Source organism: Halichoerus grypus, chromosome 12 (assembly GCF_964656455.1).
Source record: "Halichoerus grypus chromosome 12, mHalGry1.hap1.1, whole genome shotgun sequence".
Taxonomy (NCBI): domain Eukaryota; kingdom Metazoa; phylum Chordata; class Mammalia; order Carnivora; family Phocidae; genus Halichoerus; species Halichoerus grypus.
Window position 1 is genome coordinate 99582482 of NC_135723.1, and position 23379 is coordinate 99605860.

The following is a 23379-nucleotide window of genomic DNA, read 5'->3' on the forward strand; positions in this document are numbered from 1 at the left end:
AGGAAAACCTAAGGAGCTAATCTAAATTCCTTCTACAGTCTCCTACCCTCAGTCTTTTGCACCATAGATTCCCCTGTACCCCATCCTTGATTATTTTTACGTCCCAATTGAGTAGTACACGTATATATATGTGTGTATGTATGTATTTAGAGAGCATGTGTGGGGGGAAGGCGTGAGGAAGAGGGAGAAAGAATCTCAAGCAAACACCGTGCCGAGTGTGGAGCCCGACATAGGGCTCATCTCACGACCTGAGCCAAAACCAAGAGCAGGATGCCCAACTGACTGAGCCACGCAGGCACCCCCCCAGTTGAGTGTTATAATGTGACCAGTCTGTCTTGCATTGTGGGGAGAAAAACGAAATACAGGGTAGGATTCTGGTTCTCTGGCAATGTTGTTTTCTTTGAGGCAGGAGAATAATTGAATTAGGCAATTGGACCATAGTAATAATGGCTAATAATTACTGAGCACTCAATGTGTGAGACACTCTTTTTAAAATGAACTTAATCCTCACAAAACCCTATGTGGTGGGTATGATTATACTCCGTTTTACACATAAGATATGGGAAGCATGCTGAGAGGTGAAGTAGCAGGTGCAGGCAGCTGGGGCCCCAGGCCATCTTGCTCCAGATCCCGCACACTTGACCATGGATGCTGTAGCTTCTGGTTGACCGCAATCAAGCACTTTGGGTCCAGGCTGGATTCTGAGTCCTTGTTACCCAGAGTGTGGACCCTGTGCCAGCAGCATCGGCATATCTTGGGAGCTTGGTGGAAATGCAGACTCAGACCCACTGATTTTTTTTAAAAGATTTTACTCAAGAGAGAGCAGAGTGTGCGTCAGTGAGAGAGAGCAGGAGCAGCGGGGAGAGGCAGAGGAAGAAGCGGACTCCCCACCAAGCTGGGAGCCCAACGTGGGGCTCGACCCCAGGACCATGACCTGAGCTGAAGGCAGATGCTTAACCACCTGAGCCACCCAGGTGCCCCAGAATCGAGATTTTAACTAGATCTTCAGGTCAGTCTCTGTACCCAGAAATACCTTCTTGAGAGAGAACAAACTATCAACCTCTTGCCTGCTTCAGCTGTCCATCAAAAGCCAGCTCTGCTAGGTGCTGTGAAGGAAACAGGAAATGGAGCTATGTGGACAGGGATGATCAAATTAGAAAGATTAAATCAACACATGAGGAAGAATTCAATGCCAAACATCAGTGACTCTAATCTCTGCTTCTTCCTGTTCCTACAGGTAGGGTCCTGATCATTGCCCACCTAAACTCCAATAACCTAACTGCTCTCCTACCCTTAACCACATCCTTTTTGCTAGCAGAGTTAATGTCCTGGCATATGAATTGGACATGGGCTTTCCTCCAAGCCTTACAAGGATGTGACTGGCTACTGGTAAAGAGCAAGCTTTTTATTTTATTTATTTATATTTATTTTAAAGATTTTATTCGACAGACGCAGTGAGAGAGGGAACACAAGCAGGGGGAGTGGGAGAGGGGAGAAGCAGGCTTCCCGCGGAGCAAGGAGCCTGATGCGGGGCTTGATCCCAGGACCCTGGGACTATGACCTGAGCCGAAGGCAGACGCTTTAACGACTGAGCTACCCAGGCGCCCCTGAGCAAGCTTTTTAGTATAGAACTTACACTTTGACAAACCTAACCTGCTCCGAATTTCTTCACCTTTCACTCTCTAAATTATCTGTGCTGCTGCCACGTTGGGCTTCCTGCTCTTTAGTGAATAAGCCATGCTTTCCATTTTCCAGGAACTCCCTTCTCTGTGAGCCAAATTCTATTTTTCACTGCTCAGTTTATAAACGCCCTTCTGTGAAAGCTTCCCTCATTTGTCTTTTTTATTCAACAAATTATCAAACACCTGATACCTAGGCACTGTTTGTTTTTTATTTTATTTAAAGATTTTATTTATTTATTTGACAGACAGAGTAAGAGAGGGAACAGAAGCAGGGGGAGTGGGAGAGGGAGAAGCAGGCTTCCCGCTGAGCAGGGATCCTGATGCAGGGCTCGATCCCAGGACCCTGAAATCATGACCTGAGCAAACACTTAACAACTGAGCCACCCAGGCAGCACCCTAGGCACTGTTTTAAATACTTGGGATACATAGGTGTACAAAACAGATCTTTGCCCTAGTTGAATTTATATTCTATCAAAATCTGTTTCTTCCCTGTGCTGCACGTTTGCATAACCCTTTCCCAGACTAGTGGAAGATTCCATTCTGTTTGAGTGTGTGTGCACTCAAAAGTATCTGAGTAGCCCCCACGTGCAAGGTCTACCGAGGAGTACATGGTTAAATCCGAGATCTTCCTCTTGGGTTTACAGGCTGTTAAGGGAATCTAATACAATTAGAAAATTACATGTCCCAAGTGAGGCTAAACAGGTCGAAATTCAGAGAACAATTAAATTTAATTGTGAGGTGTTGGGGAAGACTATGAGAGGTGACTTTTGAACTGGACCTTTAAGGATGGGAAGGATGGGAAGAAGGACATTGTAGTTGGAGCAACAAGAGCAAGAGAGGAGACGTGGGGCATATACAAATAATTCATTTGATTTGGCTGGAGGATAGGATGCAAGAAGGGGCGTAGTGGGGGATGTGGTTGGAAAGATAGATTGGGATCAGGCTAAGGAGTTTGCGTTTTATTGAGTTAGTAATGGGGAGCTGAGAGTTTGAGCAGAAGGGTGACCTGATTCTAGCTGTGATTTGGGAATAGTAACCTAATGAGAGTTCGATCATGTGGGTTTTTTGTTTGTTTTTGGTTGGGATGGGGGATGTTAGGAGGTTTCTGAGTGAGACCAACAAGAGCCAATGAGTACTTGATTGGGTGCAGCTGCAGTGGGAAGAGAGCCACGGACAAGGATGGATGGACAAGACCGCCAAGGCAGAATCAACAGGATGTGATGCTGTTTGAACAGGGACCAGACTCCACAGCTCTGCGCACTGGGGCTTTGCACATAGATGCTCACCTTATTTGTTGAATGAACATGTATAATGGGTATTCACAGAATAGGGAGCTCAGGATTGTCTGAACTAGGAAAAGCTCCATGGAGGAAGAGGGACTTGGTTATACTTCTGGTCTTCCTCTGCTAAGACTTCCCTTCCTAATGCTTTATAATTCTGGGTGGGTCCACTTTCTAATCTAAATTACATGCCTGGAAATTGGTTGGAGGGGTGTCCTAGGCATTCTTTCTCTGAGCTGCCCCTGTCTCTTGGCTGAGAATGTGCTGGTGGGGACACTAGTGCTTTAGTATTTTGATCCCACTTGAGTGACCCTAGGTGGTGTTTTTTTGACCCTGAACTTCTAATGATACCACCTTCTGCAGGAGAGGCTTGATGATGGGCTGTTTCAGTGACCTGCACCTTGGTGGAGTCACTCCTATTCCTCCAGGGTCTGCGCCTCCACTTTGGTAATCCAGTGTCAGCTCACCGAGAGGTATTCAGGCTCAGGAGGTCTTATCCGAAAAAGAGCAAACACAGGAAACATTTATAAATAAGGATGCAGGTAATCGTAGTTTATATTCGAGCTATACCAGGCTGGTCTGCTCAGCAAACCACATCGTGGTGTAAAGGTTTTGTGCTTTTTGTTTAAAATATAAAATCAGAGCATGGGAATGGGAGGCAGCTGTAGGAACCTGATGAACACAGTGTTTCTCAGTGTGATCACCATGCCAGTAGAATCAGCATCACCTGGGAACTAGTTAGAAATGCAAATTCTGGCCACTGCCACCCCCTCCAGCCTCAGACCTGGACACTCTGATACAGGGGCCCTGCAGTCTGTGTTGTAACCAGCACACCAGGGGAGCATGATGCACACTCAAGTCTGAGTACCACTGACTTACAAAAACTGTCTAAAAAATCTAAGACAGCTGTCAAAAATTAGAGCACTCCCTCTGAATAGAGCTTGTTAAATACTAATGTTTTCCTCCTCTCCAATCCATTTTCCAGACTCTTTGCACTGGGCATTAAATCTTATAAGCTCACAACTTAACCAGTATTTTATAATCCTTAATATTTTGGTCTGATCGACCCCCCAGAGATCCTAAGGATGCTCTTAATGCTTTCAGCACACATTTGCAAGTTATTAGGTTGGGTTATTTTCAACAAAGATCTCCACAGTGAATGATGCTATATATTGATTGTATTTCTTAAAGTAAACTTCCTAAGCTTGCCCTAAAGACTAGGGTGCACCTTACTTGGAGAAGGTATCAGTTTATTATATGTCATTTGACCACGCTTTTGCTTGCATCAAATATATGGGCTAATAATTTTCTTCCCTTCCTCCAAAAAGAGAAAATACTAAAAAGGAGAAACTGCAGAATAATTTCTCCTGGGAAGAGTTTGTAGGCTCTAGGCTCTTAAGACTAGGATGAACAGAAATTTAGAAAAGATAGAAGATAAAACTTAGCACGTTTTACTTTATATTCAGTGGTTAACTCTGGTTTTCCAAAGTAAGGCTCTTGGGTTACAGATGAGGAAGTTGGGTCCCAGCTTGAGTGGTTTATTCGAGATGTGTGAGGGTCTGAATTAAGTGTTGGATTTACTCTTGCTGCACTCCCAGCCTGGAGCCAAAGCTACAGAAGGTCCCCGCCTGGTGGCTGGTGGGCGAGTGGAGACTGGGTGTGGCATAGAAGGCTCCAGAGGACTCTGCCAAGCATCCCTGAGCAGAGTGTCAGCTGGGGAAGGAGGAGGAGACCCAGGATTCCCAAAGAGGATTTGGGGAAGGGGGAGAGAGGTTTTTTTTGTTTTTAATGAAATAAATTTTTCCTGAGGTGTACTTGTTCTGGAAAACTAAACAAGTAGTTTTATTTACTTTTTAAGATTTTATTTATTTGAGAGGGAGCGAGCGAGAGAGAGCACAAGCAGGGAGGAGAGGGAGAAGCAGACTTCTCTCGGTGCCAGGACCCTAAGATCATGACCTGAGCCGAAGGCAGCCGCTTAACCGACTGAGCCACCCAGGCGCCCCAACAAGTAGTTTTAAAACCTTTATCTGTCCCATCCTACCCCACCGCCGGGCATATCGTGTATACTCAAACTAAGTCACTTTGGGTCCTTTAGAGGCGTTAAACCGGTAAATCTACATATATTTTAGATTCCCCGGCAAGGACTGCCCTTCTTCTCCCACACAGAGGGGAATTCCCACATTTTCTTAGTGTCCTGCACGGCTGCTTCATTAGCTCCTGCACTCGATTCTCCCAAGTGGGACGCTGGGGCCCTAACGTCCTGGGGTGGGGGGTGGGGGTAGGGGCCAGGGTTGGGCCCAGCAAGCTGCCCCTGCACGGGGCCCGCGGGGAGCCCGCCGCCGGCGTCCACTCCCGCGGCCCAGGCCGGGGGGGGCGGCCGGCCTCCCCACGGGTGCCCCGAGGCCGCCAGGGTGGGCGGGCGCGCGCGGAAGGCCGCGGGCCGCGGGCGTGCGGTCCTTCGGGCTGCAGGGGGCGCTGTGCGCACCCTCGGGCCCGGCCGCGAGCGCAGCTCTTGTTTAAAGGGCCGACGGGGCACGTGGCTCGGACGCAGCTCGCGGCCGCCCGGCAGGAGCTCCGAGGCTGGGCGGCTCCGCTCCGCCTCCGCCGCCGCCTGCGCGCCGCGCCAGGCCCGACAGGCCAGGCCGAGGAGAGCCGCCGAGAGAGGGACGCGAGCAGCCATGGCCGGAGCGGCGCCCGCCCGGGTAAGCGCGCCGGCCCGCGGACGCCCAGACGGGCCGGGGCCGCCGCCGCCGCCAGGGCCCGCGAGGGTCTCCTCCCCGCCGGCGTGGAGCGGCCCCGCCGCGCGGCCTCCCGGCCCGCCGCCTCCGCCCAGGCTGGCGCCTGCCGCGTCGTGCCAGCTCGGTCCGCCCGCCACCCCGGTCTCGTGTCCGGGCCGGGCTTTCGGGCCGACCGACCGGGCGGCCCAAACGGCAGGCGGGGCGGCGGGGGCGGCGGGGCGGCCCCGACGGCGGGGGACAGGCCAGGCTTCCTAGCAACACTTCAGATGACAGGCCTTGCATTGAAACGGAGTGGCTGTTTCCCCCCGTCCATTGTCTGGTTGGTGGCACGCAGGGAGGACAGGGTCGCCCAGCCCCGTGCGGTTCTGACAACCCGAGTCTGAGGCTCAGGGAAGGGACCGGCCCAAGGTCACTCACCTAGTCGAGGCCGTAGTCCGAGGTCTAGGCCAGAATTTTGGAATTCCACCCCCATGAAGGTACCCAGGGTTCTACTTTTACCTAAGAGAAAGGTATGGAATGCTGTTTACGAGAGGGATGGTAGGTAGTTTTTTTTTTTTAAAGATTAGTTTAGCATGTTGAATTAGATTATTTGGATTATTTTGGAATGTTGGTCGGTAATGTGCAGTATGCCCAATTCGGAGAAAAGAATCCTCTGGCTATTTTTGACACACCAGAAAATCTCTTGCAAACAGAATGCAGTAAGTGGCTTCTACTATTTAATATCTCTTAGAAATTTTTCTTTTTTTAAAGATTTTATTTTTATTTATTTGAAAAAGAGAGAATGAGAGACACAGAGCACGAGAGGGAAAAGGGTCAGAGGGAGAAGCAGACTCCCTGCTGAGCAGGGAGCCCGATGCGGGACTCGATACCGGGACTCCAGGATCATGACCTGAGCTGAAGGCAGTCGCTTAACCAACTGAGCCACCCAGGCGCCACTTAGTGAAGTTTTTGAAACCTTGATTTTTGTGGATCCTTTTAAAGTAGGAGCTTCCCCTCCCTCTCCTTTCATTAATGAGTTTGGTGCTTCCCTTAGGAGTCCCTGAGTGCAAGGGAGAGAAAAGGGGTGGGAATACTGTGGTTTGTGGCCCTGTCCCCCGGGGAATACCCTCCAAGGCATCTCTGTAACTGCGGTGGTGACATCACCAGCTCCCACCGAACCCGGAGCCACTCCCTCAGAACTTTTTCTGACCATTTCTATCCGCTCACTCCTTTCCCTCTACCAGCTTACAGGACCTGAGAGTCAAACAGGACGGATTTGCCCCCAACTCTTTCTATACAGAATTTTTCTCCTGGAGAAGGAAGAACCACATAATTTTTTTTTGCATTCCCCCATTGCACCTTTACAATGGCAGGTGGTCAGTAGTTGTTACTGAATGAAGGTTGTTTAATTGTGTGGTCATTCATTCATTCAGTAGGTATTCATTGAGCGTCTGCAGTGAGAGAGGCACTCTTTTAGAAGCTGGGAATACAACAGCGAATCACACACACCCTCGGGGAACTTATGTTCTGGGGGAAACAAACCAAAACCCAGGCAGATGCATGGAATCGTCCTGGATTCTTTTCTTCTTCTTTCTTTTTTATTTTAAGATTTTATTTATTTATTTGAGAGAGAGAGACAGAAATAGCAAGAAAGAGCACAAGCAGGGAGGAGAGGGAGAAGCAGACTCCCAGCTGAGTAGGGAGTCTGACACGGGGCTTGATGCCAGGACTCTGGGATCATGACCTGAGCCAAAGCAGACGCTTAACCAACTGAGCCACCCAGGCACCCCCCAGCAAGGCTTTTAGCACGAGGTACTGGGACTGGGCTGTTGCACATGCTCCGGCTCATGCCTCAGGCACCAGGGTGAGTTGAGGCACTCTAGAAGCTCTTTCCAAGGTGCCAAAGGACAATGGAATGAAAAAGGTGGAGAAAAAAAGCCCATGGGAACTGCTTCTTGCTGCGTCCCTGAGCCTGAACCATCAGCAGCAGCCTCGTCAACATCCTTATCATTATCATCTTAGCTGAATCAACATGGGGCTTGTGTGCATTGAGTATTTACCACATGCTAGACATTGTGCTTTCAACAAAGATTGTGTCATTCGTTCTCACAATCTTTTTGTGTGAGTACCATTTTCTAGATGTGGAAGTGAAGTTGAAAGCTGTGTGAAAAACCTTGCCCAAAGTCAGCCAGCTTGGGAGTGGCGGGGTTGCTGCTTGGACCTGGGCTCTCTGGCAGCAGATCTCATGTTCTCTGTGCTTCCAAGCCTGTCCCTTCATTTGCAGAGGAGGAGGAGACTAAGATCCAAGATGGAAGCCACCTGAGAACCGCAGATGCTTTCTGTCTTTGGCCATGTGTTTCCTCCCGTTTTCCACTTGCTAATTCCTTGGTCCAGCCAGTGTTTCCTGTCCCTCACTGATGTCCCTGCCTCCCTCCCACACCTGCCTGACTGGCCCGTAGGATCCTGGCTGGGGCTTTCCCTGGGCAGGTGTCACTCTGAGGCTTTGTGAAGTACGCATTTTGATGGTGTCATTCTGATACCATCTCCCCTTTTTCTTCTTGTGGACAGGCTCCAGAGAGGGACAAGCAGACAGAGGACGAAAGCCCTTCGACACCTTCTTTGTCGCCTCCACCAGCTGCTGAGAAGAACTCCTACCTGTACTCCACGGAGATCACACTGTGGACGGTGGTGGCCGCCATCCAGGCCTTGGAGAAGAAGGTGGACTCCTGCCTGGCCCGCCTGCTTTCTCTAGAAGGGCGGACGGGGACGGCCGAGAAGAAGCTGGTGGACTGCGAGAAGACGGCCGTGGAGTTCGGGAACCAGCTGGAGGGCAAGTGGGCCGTGCTGGGGACCCTGCTGCAGGAGTACGGGCTGCTGCAGAGGCGACTGGAGAACATGGAGAACCTGCTGAGGAACAGGAACTTCTGGATCCTGCGCCTGCCCCCGGGCAGCAAGGGGGAGGTCCCCAAGGTATCCCTCGGGCACCTGGGGTGGGACAGCCCGAGGGACTGTGCCTGTAAGTGTGTGGGTGAGCGTGCGCGACACTGTTCCAGGTGCCCGTGACCTTTGATGACGTGGCCGTGTATTTCTCTGAGCCGGAGTGGGGCAAGCTGGATAATTGGCAGAAGGAGCTCTACAAGCACGTGATGCGGGGCAACTACGAGACGCTGGTGTCCCTGGGTAAGGCTGCGTAGGTGGGGATCTGGGTCTGTGTCCGCAGATTGGCCTCCAGCAGTCTGTGTCTTTGCTTTGACTTCTGTTCTTCTCACGTCTCTCCAGCTCTGTGGGCAGCTGGGTGGCGGGTGTCCAGTCTTGACCCAGCTCCCCTTCCGTTCTGTATGCAGATTATGCCATCTCCAAACCAGACATCCTGACCCGGATGGAGAGGGGCGAGGAGCCTTGTCCTGAAGGCCCGTGGGGCCAGGAGGAGGGAAGTAAGAGGGAGGCGGCACGCCCAAGGAGGCCAAGCCCTGGTGAGTGGGAGCGAGACGGGGAGTGAGTGGGGCACGCTGCTCTCCTGGGCTTTCCACACGTGCTGGGAGGCCAGGAAGGGGCACAGGCCCTGAAGGCGAAGTGGGGCCCACTGTGTCCTAGGCCCGCCTGGTCAGGGGGGGCGCAGAGCTTTTGTCTTAGAGCCGCCCGGTTTCTGCTTCTGAGTGAGGGGCCGGCGGTACTAGCATCGTGTGGCTGGGTGTTGTGCGGCCTCCGGGACGCGGCGGACGTCAGCGCGGACTTGCCGAGTGCTGTGTACGCGGGTGACCCTGCTCACAGCAGCATATTGCTGCCTCTCTTGCTTGCCTCTCCCACCTCTGCTCCCTGACGTGAACCCGCGGCTCTAAGGCCTGTCGTGAACTGGCTTCCCTTTGTGGAAACGGCCCTCTTGGAGGAGCAGCCCCGACTTCGTCCCCAGAGCTGGTGTGGTAAGGGACAGTGGTTCCGGAGTTGACAGCACATCAGAGTCGTCTGGGAGGCTTTTTTTTTTTTTTTAAATAAAATTTAAGAAAATAAACGGAAGTAGGGAGAAGAGTCCAGCAAACCTCCAAGTGACCGTCGCACACGTGGAGCAGTGATCAGGAGTCGCCACGTTGGCTTCCTCTGTCTCTTCCTTTTCTCTGAATGTAACCGAAATACCAGTGTCACACCCAGCAGATTAATATCTCATCCCGAGTCCATGTTCTCTTTTCCCCCCCGATTATCTCAAAACTGTTTTCTGTAGGTGTTGGGTCCCTAATGCTGGGACACCGACGTCCACCTGTTGCATTCGATTTATAAAAAGTCTGTTAAAAAGCCTGTGAAAGCTTCCCCCCGCCCCGCATTTAACAGCCTTATTGTGATGGAGTTAACATACCAGCCAATTCCTGGATTAGAGTATACGGCTCATTGTTTGTACTCTCTTCACAGTTTTGTGACCATCACCACAATCTGAACTTTCCTTGCCCACCAAAGAGAAACCTGTACTTGTGGGCGTTAATTTCCTGTTTCCCTCCCCCTGCTCCGCGGCCCTAGGCAACTTCTCATCTCCTCTCTGTGTCTTAGATTTGCCTCTTCTGGACATTTCACGGAAATGGAGTCCTACTGTGTGGGACCTTTAGTGACTGCCTTCTTTCACTGAGCGCGCGCTCCAGCCTTACCCACCCTGCCTGTGTCAGGACCTCTGTGGATGCACACGTTACCACGTTCTGGTGCTCCGCTCCTCGGTTGATGGACCATCCTCGCCTCCCCCTCTTTAGTATCATTTCTTTGTTGACATTCTAACGTCATTTATCTTTTTTTTTTTTTTTAAGATTTTATTTATTTATATCAGAGAGCGAGCGAGCACAAGCAGGGAGAGGGGCAGGCAGAGGGAGAAGCCGGCTCCCCGCTGAGCAAGGAGCCCGACATCGGGCTCGATCCCAGGACCCTGGGATCATGACCTGAGCTGAAGGCAGACGCTTAACCGACTGAGCCACCCAGGCGCCCCATAATGTCATTTATCTTTTTAAATGCCATCCTTTCCCGTATTCTGGATTTGGTGTCATTTATTGTTCTTCTGTTGCTTCCATTTCCTATAAACTGGTAGATCAGGAGGCTTCTTCAGATTCAGTTTCAACCTTATGGGCAGCATGGCTTCAGAGGTGGTGCTGTGTACTCCCTGCCAGGCCACGGCACGAGGCACGGAGGCTCCGTCCGCCTGCCTTCTGCTGATCCTGAGCTCGATCCTCTCAGTAGTCATTGCCCAGTGTTGCCCAGATTTGTTATTCCATTAGGGGTTGCAAAATAGTGAGAGTCTGTCATACGTATGCACTGCATAGCTGAAATTCTTTTATAAAGAATAATTTCCCTAATCAACTCTTAGTTTCCCTGAAATATAGTCTGTACAGAAAAGGCAGGATAGAAGCTTAATTCTTTTCCTTCATCTGTTTTCAGAGTGAAGAGTTACTGCCTTAGGAGCCTTCAAAGGTGACCACTACTTGGGCTTTTTTTTTTTTTTTTTTTTTTTTTACTTTTTAATGACTTTAGAGACTGTTGAATATTTTATATATGCCAATCGTTTGCAGCCATTATTTTTTGTGCTTAAATTGTCCCATCTTTAGCTCGTGGGAGCCCTTTCAAGTTGGCTCTTAGGTCATCTTGATGTGAATTCAGTGGCTCTCAGATACCATAAAATGTTCTAGAATCATCTAGTGTATTTCCTGCCCCAGACCTAGAATGCAAATTTCTCCAAGGAGTTTTGATTCCTTTCAGTGACAAATGATATTTGGAGACCACAATATGAGTGCTAGTAGTTGCTAATTTTTGACATTACTTCTAGGTTTTTCAGAAAATATGTATTTTTTTTTGAGAAAATATGTGTTTTTGAAAAGGAAAAAATCATGAGCTCATAGTGATATTTCTCATTCAAATTTAATGTTCTTATACTTGAATATCACTTTCTTTTTACATGGAAATCTTAAACAATTAGACTTTTGAATGAAGGCTGAGATTTTTTGCAGTTTTTTTTTTTTTTTAAGATTTTATTTATTTGAGAGAGAATGAGAGAGAGCACATGAGAGGAGTTAGGGTCAGAGGGAGAAGCAGACTCCCTGCCGAGCAGAGAGCCCGATGCGGGACTCGATCCAGGGACTCCAGGATCATGACCTGAGCCGAAGGCAGTCGCTTAACCAACTGAGCCACCCAGGCGCCCTGCAGTTCTTTTTGTCCTCCGAACGCATTCCATTCAGGACTTATAGACAAAGTAATGCCTTTTAAGTCACTTGAAATAATTATTTTCTCTATGGGGTTATGTCACCAACTTGATACACAGTTAAGTTCATTTATTTCTATTTATTTTTAGATTTTTTATTTTATTATTTATTTTTAAAAGATTTTATGTATTTATTTGAGAGAGAGAGAAACCACGAGTAGGGGTAGGGGCAGAGGGAGAGGGAGAAGCATACTCCCCGCTGAGCAGAGAGCCTTACATGGGGCTTGATCTCAGGACCCCGGGATCATGACCTGAGCCGAAGGCAGACGCTTAACGACTGAGCCACCCAGGCACCCCTATTTTTAGATGTTTAGAAATGGTTCTTTTTACCTTTTCATTGAACGTTTTGAATATGTAAGGCATGTTACGTTTGCAAAGTCAAAATGGTTTAACAGGATACATTCAGGGAAGTCTTATTTCCATTCTTGTCCCCTCCTTTTCCCTATAGATAACCATTTTTATTAGCGTCTTGTTTATACTTCCGGTGTTTCCTTTCGAAAAGATCAGTAACAGATATATTTGCTTTCCCCCATCCCTGTCTTACACAATTTGTCCTGGAGATCACTTCATATGTATATATATACACAGACCTTCCTCCTTTACTTTTGTGGATGCGGAATGTTCCAAGGTGTGAGATCGCATAGTTTGTTTAACCAGTCCCTGCTGGTGGACACTTATGGTATTTCCAGTATTTTGCTGATATAAATATGCTGTAGAGGCTACTTTGTGCATAAGGCAGCTCATATTTTTGCCAGTGCATCTTTGGGATAGATTCCTAGAAGCTGCACCGCTGGGTCAGAGGTAAATGAACACATAAATTTTTGAGAATTTATCACCAAATACCCCTCCATGGAGGTTGTATCATTTGCACCTCCCTCAGTGTTGTGAAAGAGGCCCCTTCCCAGCTCCCCCAGCCCTAAGCAATGACCGGTCTTCCTGACTATACCTATACATTTGCCAGCCTGGACATCTCATATAAATGGAATCTTATAATACGTGGTCTTTTGACTCTGGCTTCTTTCCCTTAGCATAGTGTTTTCAGGGTTCATCCATGTTGTACTGTGTATCAATATTTCATTTCTGTTTTCTTTTTTTATCCTGGTCAAATACACATAACATAAAATTTACCATCTTAGCCATTTTTAGGTGTACTTTTTGGTGGTATTAAATACATTATAATGTGATGCAATCCCATCAGAACTCCTTTCACCCTGTAGAGCTGAAACTCTATACTCATTAAACAGTAATCCCTCATTGGGTCCCCTGCCCCAGCCCCTGGCAACCACAGTACTACTTTCTGTCCCTCTGATTTTGTCTACTCCAAGGACCTCATAGAAGTGGAATCACACAGCATTTGTCTTTTCGTGACTGGCTTTATTTCACGTAGCGTGATGTCCTTAAGATTCATCTGTGTTGTAGCGGGTATCAGAATTTCTTTCCTGTTTTTAGTCTAAATAATCTGTTGTCTGTGCCTACCACATTTTGCTTATCCATTCAGCTGTTGACAGACACTTGGGTTTCCATGTTTTAGCTATTGTGAATAATGCTGCTATGATCATGGATATACAAATACCTCTTGGAGACTCTGTCTTCAGTTCTTTTCAGTATATACTTAGAAGTGGAATTTCTGGGTCATATGGTAATTCTATTTTTAATTTTTTTTAAAGATTTTATTTATTTATTTGAGATAGAGAGCAAGAGCAGGGGGCAGAGGGAGAAGCAGGAGAGCCAATGCAGGACTCCATCCCAGGACCCTGGGATCATGACCTGAGCTGGAGGCAGACGCTTTACCGACTGAGCCACCCAGGCGCCCTCTATTTTTAATTTTTAAGGACTGTTACACTGTTTTCTACAGTGACTGTACCATTTTATATTCTCACGAACAGTGTGCAAGGGTTCCAGTTTCTCCACATTCTTGCCAACACTTAATATTTTCTGTTGTTTCTTTTTAATAGTAGCCATCATAATGAGCGTGAAGTGGTATCTTATAGTTTTTTTCTATGTCTAGTCTGTTGAATGGTTTTATCAAGAAAGGGTGTTGAATTTTGTCAGATGCTTTTTCTGTATCAGTTGAGATGATCATGGGGTGTTCTCCCTTCATTCTGTTAGTATGGTGTATTCCATTGTTCGAGTTTCATATGTTGAACCAACCTTGCATTCCAGGAATGCACTCCACTTGGTCATGGTGTTTAATCCTTTTTCTTTTTTTCAAGATTTCATTTATCTATTAGAGCATGAGGGGGTGGGGTGGCAGAGGGATAGGGAGGAGCAGACTCCCCACTGAGCAAGGAGCCCAATGTGGGGCTCAATCCCTGGGATCATGACCTGAGCCGAAGGCAGAGGCTTAAATGACTGAGCCACTCAGGTACCCTGGGAACAGGGGTTTTTTCTTTTCTTTTTTTTTCTTCTTTTTTTTTTATTTGAGAGAGAGGGGGGAGGAGAGGGAGGAGGGTCAGAGGGAGAAGCAGACTCCCTGCTGAGCGGGAAGCCTGATGTGGGAGTCGATCCTGGGACTCTGGGACTCGATCCTGGGACTCCGGGATCATGACCTGAGCCAAAGGCAGACTCCCAACAGACTGAGCCAGCCACATACCCCAACAGTATATTTTTAATGGTACCTCTCTTACATGAGTGTGGTTGAGTATCTTTTTATTTGTTTATGGGCCATTTAAATTTCTTACTCTGTGAACTCTTTGTTCATCTGTTTTGCCCTAGGGAGCTTTTTTAAAATGCATACTAATGGGTGCACAGGTGCCTCAGTCGGTTAAGTTCTGACTTTGACTCAGGTCATGATCTCAGGGTCCTGGGATTGAGCCCTGTGTCAGGCTCCATGCTCAGCAGGGAGTCTGCTTCTCTCTCCCTCTCTCCCTCTGCCCCTCTATCCCCCGACTCGTGCTTGCACTTGCACACTCTCTCTCTCTCTCAAATAAATTAAATCTTTAAAAAAAAAAAACTGCAGGGGCTCCTGGGTGGCTCAGTCGGTTAAGCATCTGCCTTTGGCTCAGGTCATGATCCCGGGGCCCTGGGATCAAGCCCCATGTCAGGCTCCCTGCTCCGTGGAGAGTGTGCTTCTCCTTCTCTGCCCTTCCTCTTGCTTGTGTGTGCACGTGTGCACACACTCTGTCTCAAATAAATAAAATCTCTAAAAATAAATAAATACAATAAAATCTTTTTCAAAAAATGCATACTTCCTAGGCCTACCCAGAACTACTAATGAGAATCTTGGGGTGCTTCCAAGGGGATCCTTATACATCAGCCTGGTATAGGACTCGGGACTGGAAGGCACTGTTGTGTTGTTCTGAGCTGGGAGGCCCTAACAAGCCACATCCTTGGCCCTGCTGTGTCATGACTTGTCTGGTACGATCAGATGTTCCTGTGCTATACCTTTTCCTTCTTTTTTAGCCTCTCAGGATCAGTGAAGTCCACTAGCCTGTGTTTGGCCTGGTGCCCCCACCGTCAGTCCCAGTGACTACAGTCAGCCCTTCCTCAGAGGCTCCTGCCCCCGGGGGGATCTGTGTGTTGTCCTTGGTGTCACTGAGTTGCATTTTCCAGGCCTCCCTCCACACCCAGAGCACACCCTCAGCCCCGTCAGCCCTGCCCGGGAGGAGCCAAAAGAAGGGCAGGTCCCCAAGCACCAGCAAGACTCAGAGGCAAGAGCAACTGTACCCGGAGCGACCACGGGTGAGTGAGGGCCACCAGGTAGCCGTGTGAACAGCATCTCAGCAAGGACCAGACAGGTGCTACTGAGAACGAGTGCTAAAGCGTGAGGGTGGGACAGATGGTGGGCACCAGGCTTGGCTGAGCTGGACGGGCTTCCTGGGAAGGGGACCCCTGAGACAGGCCTTAGAGGAAGGGTAGATTTGGGCTGGGAACGAAGGGCATTTTCCACAGGAGAAAACGGTCTGAGCCAAAGTGTGGGTCCCTGAGGCCTGCTGGGGGCCAGGCCCTCTGGCCTGGCTGGAGTGAGGGGAGGGACACACAGAGGTGGGTCCTGGGCCTCCTCAGGCTTCCGACCACGGTCACGTTAACCGGACAGTCTGTTATATGCCTATAGCACGGTGCTGGCATGTGCCTTCTTCAGTAAATGTCCTCTCTCTAGAGGCCCGTGAGGGGCTCTGTGGCTTCAGTCCCCCTTCCAGTGATAACTGTCTGCCTGTGTGTAAAGGAAGTTCCTGTCCATCCTTTTACAAAAATGAAGTATAACTCAGAGGGCATTTGGCATAACACGTGGCATATAATCCAGAGTGTTGTTGTCTGTCTCCAGACTGCACCTTGCTAGCTTGGCTTCTCCTGTTCCCATGCCTCCTCCTTCCCCCTCCTTCCCGCGGGCTTGACTTTTCAGTGTGGGTTGCTTTCTCTCCAGTAATTTCTGTGTCTCTCCCCCAATGAATATGAGCTCCCTGGGGGTGGAGGTGATCCTCCCTCCCTCCCCAGTGTCCCTGCTGCCCAGCCAGTGTGTAAGGAGAGAGGACCTTCTCATTGCCCCTGCTCCCCTGCAGACCTGGCACTGTGCCCCAGAGGCTCCCCAAACCCTCTGTCCTTCGGAGGTCCATCAGGGTGACGGAGCTGTCAGCACTGGCCCAGATGGGAACTGGGGGCGTGGCCTTCACCGCTCTCCTCTCACCTCTGAAGCGGAGGCCATGGAGTGGGCAGTCCTCCGGACAGAGCCCTGGGGCCCCCTCTTCCTGGCTGGCATTCGAGCATGTCCGGGGTCTGCTCAGAGATGCCTGTGCCGTCCTGCACGAGCCTGGTGTCGGGAAAGGCCCTCACAGTGTCTCTCTCACAGGGCCTCCAGCCTCGGTTAAACGGGAGGAAGAATCTTCAGGTGGGGAGTCTCCAACCTCCCCTCCCGGGGACAGCCTGCCCGGCATGGGGCCAGGTGAGTGATGGGAGGGGGCCCTTGGGAGTGGGCTGGGAGTTGGTGCAGTGGGCCCTGGTGAGGGGCTTCTTCCAGAGGGGTTCCTTCCTCATCCCCAGGTATTGTTGCCCTGGGGCTCTTGGCGATCCAGACCATCCAGGTCCTGGTCTTCCCCCATCACGTCTGGCTTGGTGGGAACGTGCTGCTTGAACACAATCTGCACGCACCAGGTCTGCGGTCTGGTGACAGAAAGGCCTCACGCGACCCTGTGAAGTGGCTCAGGTGCACAACCTCCAGTGTCCTGCAGTTTGTACATGGTGGCTTACGGTTTAAATTTAGGTCCCCCGCCTAGAGGCCACAAAACTCAGCTTACACCCTGATGAGCAGGAAAAAAGAAAGCAATTATCGCCCATTCTGGCTTTGGGGTGGTTTTCTGTCCTAATAGAAAGGGATCCAGTTCTCACCTGGTTCCATCCTGGTACCGGCTTTGGTGGGAGGCAGAGGTGAGATCTGGGCCCACCTTGGGGTAGTGGCATGGTGGGAGTCCAAGCTGGAGATGGGCTTCACATGAAGAGGTCTGGGAACCTTGGCCTTCACATGGAATAGGGCCTGAGACCCACACTAATCCCTAAGTTTAGGAATACCATGGTAGCCCATTGAATGCAACGGTTTAGATGCAAAGTTTAGATGATTCTTATAGACTCTTTACTGATTCTGTAGCTGGAGGACTAAATTACAAACCATTGGGTCATTTCCAACATAGAAATAAAAGTTCTGTCTGGAGTTATTGTGAGGGTTGCCGGTAAGCTGCACTGAGTAAGAACCCCGAGGTCTTGACATCAGGTGCTGGTCCAGAAGGTTCAGCAGTTAGCAGCAGTCTCCTGGGATGGGATTTAAGTTCATGCTTCAGCAAGAATAGAAATTGCTGGTAAGGGGCTAAAGATTTCGTTTTAATAGTGGGTAAGGTTCGCGGTCAGCCTTTGAGCAGACCTTGGGCTGCAGCAGCTGAGCTGCTGGGCACTGGGGGAGGTCAGAGAAGCCAGTAGTCAGGGCTGATTCCAGAAAAGCCCAGAGGGGAATAGCAGTTGAAGGATCTCGAAGAATGCACAGTGTTCCAGGTAGGGCCTGTGGCCCGGACCTTCCTTCCCAGCATCAGGGACCCCTGTGTTGCCTCAGAGCCCCCCTCTCTCCGATGTCCTGGCAGTTCCTATGCCTAAGCCCCACCTCAGAGTCAAGTGTGACTCACACTGAGGTCCAGCCAGGGAGCCTCGGTCCTCGTGCGTCCTGCCTGTCCCTTGAGAGCAGGTGCGAGACAGGTAGTGGATGCTCAGTGTTGATTTGTTATGTGGATGAGTAACTCAGAGTATGGCTAAGTCGCCCGCCACCTCCAGGCCTGAGGCTTCTCACCTAGTCCAGTGGCCCCAGGGCTCACTGTCATTCATTGATGGGAACTAATGTTATCAGAATTCTTGGGGATCCTGTGCGGCCAGTGTATCTCAGGGTCCAGGGTCTCCACTGCATCCTCCACCTGTTGTCTTTCACTCCATCTGGCCTCTGACTCCCCCGGGTCCCTGGATCCTGGTTTTGCGGCTTTGTCTCCTGTCTCCAAGCTTGGCCTCCAGGAATGGGCCACTGGAACATCTGGGCCACGTGACAATAAACAGACTGGATGATGTTGGGAGGCCGTGCCTGCTCGGTAGGGCCAAGGGAACGGGGTCCCTGATGTGTGCTCTGAGCACTTGCAGGAGAAAGGGCTCCGCGAAAGCAGGAGCAGGGTGGGTGCAGATGTGGCTCGGGATGCGCTGGAGGCCAGGGCTGGGGGGAGTGGCCTGGGTGGGGGGCTAGTGTGGCCCACTCGAAATCAATGGAGATTCCTTTCTCCAGGTGGTGGTGGTGTGGTCATCAAGACAGAAGCCCAATCTGAGGACGAGATGATGCCTGAGCAGCTCTTCCTGGGGGAGTCCCGTAGCCAGCCCGTGTGTAGAATGCCCAAGGGGCCCAGGAGCAGGACCGGGGGCCCTGGCCGGCTTCATGCCGCAGGAGTGCCACGGGTGCGGGCGGGGGACCCGCGGCCGCCAGGGGCCGTGGGGGAGCCGCCCCGCATCCTTCCTCGCCGGCGAGAGCGGACCTTCCCCTGCCCTGACTGCGGGCAGAGTTTCCGCTTGAAGATTAACCTGACCATTCACCAGCGGACCCACGTGGAGGAGGAGCACAGGGAGACTCCGGGGAGCCCGCCCCCGGGCTGGGGGGAGGCCCACCCCGCTCTGGAGCCGGGGGAGGTGGTGGTGCCGGGCCCTGTCATCCGCTGGCTCCCCGAGGAGCCCGGAGGCCACCGCTCCCTGGCAGGCCGCCCGTGCCTGGGGCGGCGGCCGGCGACCAGCAAGGTGTACCACTGCAGCGAGTGCCTGCGCTTCTTCCAGCAGCGGAAGAGCCTGCTGCTGCACCAGCGCCTGCACACGGGCACCAGCCAGGGCTGGCCGGCCTGTCCCTACTGCGGCAAGGCCTTCCGCAGGCCCTCCGACCTCTTCCGGCACCAGCGCATCCACACTGGCGAGCGGCCCTACCAGTGCCCCCAGTGCGGCCGGGCCTTCAACCGCAACCACCACCTGGCCGTGCACATGCAGACTCACGCCCGAGGCCAGGCCGGCCCGCACTTCCCTGCTTCCTCCGCCCTCCCTGGGAGTCCCCCGCTGCCCCGGCCCAGCCACAGCCAGGAGGGCTGAGCCGGCAGGAGCGTGCAGGGGTACCCTCCGGCTCTCCTGGGGCACCCCCCGCAGGACTCCTGTCCGCCTGCAGGCCTTTCCCCTTGTGCCTGACGCCGGTGCCTCGTTCCGGAATAACTTTGGAGAGAACTTTTTTTCATTCAGATGGGAAGCAGCGGCCGTTTTGGTGACAGTGTGTGTGTGACCAGATGCCTCAATTTCCTGTTTCCTAAGTTTGTCACTTTTTGCCGCCTCTTCTACATTCCTGACTTAGAAAGGATCCCTTAAGGCTTAGAGGATGCCAACTTTCGGTGAGAGCAAGAGGACTGGAGATAGAGGCCCTTGCAGTAGGGGGCGACAGAGACACGGGGCTACTGCCCACGCAGGTCACAGCAGAGTGGACAGTCTGAAGAGTAGGCACTGGAAATTTGAGTTTCCTACTGTGTTATTTTGAAACTTTTTTTTTCCCTCCATACGGAGTTTTTCTAGTGCTTTTGTAAGTGTTAAGTGTGGTTGCAAAGGGGACCAGGAGCCCTGAGGGTCAGGAATTATTCTGCCACCTCCTTGTTTGTGGGGATGGTAGAGGGGCTGTCCAGATCAGCCCGGGTGTGGGGGGATGCTTGGCTGCTGCCCTGGACATCAGGTGCCTTCCTGGGTATGCGTTCTTTGGCCCAGAATGATTCCCAATATCCCAACATCCGTGATTGATTTTGGTTATTAGTTGAGAGGGGGAAACTGAGGCCTGGAGTGGCTGACCCTTCCCCCAAGGTCTCAGTATTATGGGTATGCACGCTGCATGGACTGGACCCCGCACAACACCTTAGGGATGGGGGAGACGCAGACCCAGCCCAGGAAGCTCCTCGCAGAGAGGAAGATCCCGATGTGGGTGAGGCCGTTCAGCCAAGCTGGATTCCTGAGCTACCACGCCTGAGTTGTCGTTAAAGGAGCAGTTGGTTTCCAAGAATTTGGGGCTGGTAGCAGAGTTAGGCCAGGATTTTTTTTAACCACCTCCAGCCTCATGTTCCTCACCTGTCAAAGGGGGTAATGACCCCAGTGCATCCTACCTCACCTTAGGGTTTTCAGGGTCATAAAAGATTTAGAGGCAGTGGGCCAAATAGGAAGCCTGGTTTTTGTCCTTCTTTTCTAGTTCAGCCCCCCCCCCCTTTCTCTCCCATGTTCATCTCCAGCCCTTTGCCCCAGTCAGAATCCCTCAGGAAGGACCTTTCTTTTCTAGAGTGAGTGGAAGGTCCCTTGGGTGCAGAGTGAGGAGAGACTTTCCCCTTGGGCTATATCCCCAGGGAGCCCTTTGTATTTCAGTGGAACAAATTCTTACCAAAGCAGTGAGGTTCAAACCGTAGAAGTTCGGGCAATAGCATCAGGCCTCCTGGAGAAGTCTTGATGGCAGCTAGCATCTTGTGCCTCTTAAATCACACCACTTCGGGTGCTGCCTAGAGACCAACCCTTGGTTTGGGTGATTTAAAACTGGAGTACTGGGTCCTCGGCTATTTTGATTGTCGTATTTGCCTTGGCACTATGTGAAGTGGCAAGCATTCAGACCTGCTTCCAGGTGCCTGGGTCCCTGGCTGTGCCACTTCTTGTTGCCCCTCTGACCCTCACCCCTCTCCCAAAGTCATAAACAGAGTTGGGGGCAGATGCGAACGTTACCATCATCTCTGGGGCAAGAGTGAGTATGCAAGTCGGTGAGAGCCCAGCCAAGTTCCCCTGGGCTTGGGAAGAAGAGCTGCCACCCTCCCCTGCTGTGCATTCTACTTGTCTGCTCTGGCATCCCCAACCGTCACCAGGGGCCCCACCAGTCGGGGCTGGGCTGTCAGCAAGTGTTCAGGCAGGATATGGTGCAAATGGAGCTGCTCTGAGCTTACCGCTTCGCTTTAAGAGCTAGTCTCAGGTGTTTCCTGGGGATGCCTCAAGGCTCAAAGTTCCTAGACCTTTCTAATGCTTAATGTCCTGTGTAAACGCAGGTACTCCAGCAACGGCACAAGCCAGGAGTGATCGCTGGACACAGGCCCTCCCATTTCTTCCAAAGCCCTCAGTGTGCCGGGTTCCTGGTTACCAGGCCTTGTGAGTTTACCTGGCACGTACGCATCGTGGTGCCGGAGCGGAGCGGTGCTCCAGAACCCTGGAGGCTAGAACCTGGTTTGGCCTTCGACTCGCTCCTAGCTCTGCGTCTTGGCTTCCTCATTTGTAAACAAGGAAAGGTGGGGTCCTGGTGCTAAAGGCTCTTAAGAACTGTGACGGTGGCGGTCCTTTGCCTTCATCGGTGCTCAATAAATATGTTGAACTGAAGGAGTGTGTGCTCATGACCTTCCTGCTCTCCGGGAGTCAGCCCTCTCGGGGAGCCCGTCCAGCAGGCGGGCCCGCAGCCCCACACAGGCCGGGACTCCCGGGCGGCGGCGGCGCGCGAGAGCAGCCCCGACGCCAGACGCCCTCGGCCGCCGGCCCCGCCCACTCTGGGCGTCCGCTGCGGGGGCGGGGCCTCTCGCCCGGCCAGTGGGAAACCGGCTCCCGGCCGCGGGGACCCGCCACGCGCGGGCCGGGGGCGGAGCTTCCAGGGCTGGCCAATGAGGAACCGGCTTCGGGACGCGGGGCGGGTCCCACTCGGGGCAGAGCTGCCGCCTGCCCCGGCTGCCGCGACGCCGACGCCACGTTCGCCCGCGGCGTGTCCGCCGCTCCGCGCTCGTAGAGCAGGCCGGGACGCACGGCCGCTGGAGAGCGGGGGGGATGATGTCCACCGGGACGCTCGAGGCCACAGCGGCCACGGGGAGCTGTCTGAGGTCAACGATACAGTACCTTCTCCTTTCTCGGCTGCAGTTTGCTAGTCTGCGGTCTTAGCCGCAAGATTTGCGAGGTTCCCGCCGGCCCTGACGATTGGCCGAGCCAGCTCTGTGGGTCGGGGGAGGGGGCGGGAGGTCGGGGCGAGGGGGAGGATGGGCCGTGAGCGTGTTCACTCCAGAGAGCCTTCAGGGCTTTCCTTTTTTGGACTTGTCCTTCAGCCCACCCACTACGCCCCCTGCACTGACATCTTAGGGAGACCATCACCCCATTGTCACCCCCTTTTCCATACTGAGACCAGTTGCTGTTGTCTTGGGAGGTTATTTTCCCGCCAACCTAGGCCCTCGCCTTCCTCCTGTGGAGCAGTCTTGCACCTGGCTGTGAGGATCCCCTAAAACTCTTCTAGGCGTGAACTCTGATTTCAGTCAGGATGCATTTGAGGGCCTGCTTGCTCTTTTCCCAAGTTCCCCAAGAAGTCCTTCCTACTGCTGCTGGGAGGGGGTCTGTGTTATAGAGGACCTGTGTTATAGAGGACCTCTCAAATCTGAGACCTTCAGGCTCAGGTTTGACTTAGTCTGTCCCTGGCCTGCATGACAAGAACTGTCAAGACGAGATTTTTCCACATCTCCGAAGGTAGAGGTGTCATCTCCCGGTAGAAATAGCTTTTTTTTAAATTTATTTTTATTTTTTTTTAAGATTTTATTTATTTTTTTGACAGAGAGAGAGAGATCACAAGTAGGCAGACAGGCAGGCAGAGGGAGAGGGAGAAACAGGCTCCCTTCTGAGCAGGGAGCCTGATGCGGGCTCGATCCCAGGACCGTGGGATCATGACCTGAGCCAAAGGCAGACGCTTAACTGACTGAGCCACCCAGGTGCCCCTAGAAATAGCTTTGAAATGGTTTTAGATACATCCCTGAGTGCCAGATTTGTTACAGGGCATTACAGGACTAGAAGATGTTCATCCTTAATCTGTGCAGACCAGATCTTCCTCCTCCAGGCTACACCTTGTACTGATCAGAGGCCAGACTCAGAGATGGAACAATTGCCCTGTGAGAGAAGAAAAGAAGGGACTTGGGGCGCCTGGGTGGCTCAGTCGTTAAGCGTCTGCCTTCGGCTCAGGTCATGAT

The 23379-nt window shown here is 51.7% G+C and overlaps 1 protein-coding gene across 3 annotated transcripts; it reads left to right on the forward strand.

Annotated features, from left to right (window-relative positions):
• Positions 1-5424: 5424 nt before the first annotated feature.
• On the forward strand, positions 5425-21766 carry ZNF783 (zinc finger protein 783). Of its 3 annotated transcripts, none has more exons than XR_013442924.1 (8): positions 5425-5664; positions 8248-8649; positions 8733-8859; positions 9024-9152; positions 15455-15583; positions 16689-16781; positions 18645-19958; positions 21442-21766. XR_013442924.1 is itself a non-coding variant. In XM_036121081.2 (7 exons), exons 1-7 carry the CDS (start codon positions 5641-5643, stop codon positions 19481-19483), a joined length of 1743 nt encoding a protein of 580 aa, XP_035976974.2. In that variant the 5' UTR covers positions 5425-5640; the 3' UTR covers positions 19484-21766. The 3 variants fall into 3 exon arrangements, 1 of the variants encoding a protein (XP_035976974.2); XR_013442925.1 differs by having other exon boundaries at positions 18645-19773; XM_036121081.2 differs by having other exon boundaries at positions 18645-21766.
• Positions 21767-23379: the final 1613 nt, after the last annotated feature.

Coding starts and splice junctions, on each gene's coding strand:
- ZNF783 (XM_036121081.2), top strand. CDS start 5,641: ATGGCCGGAGCGGCGCCCGCCCGG. Junction 5,665..8,247: donor CCGGAGCGGCGCCCGCCCGG/GTAAGCGCGCCG, acceptor TCTTGTGGACAG/GCTCCAGAGAGGGACAAGCA. Junction 8,650..8,732: donor GCAAGGGGGAGGTCCCCAAG/GTATCCCTCGGG, acceptor ACACTGTTCCAG/GTGCCCGTGACCTTTGATGA.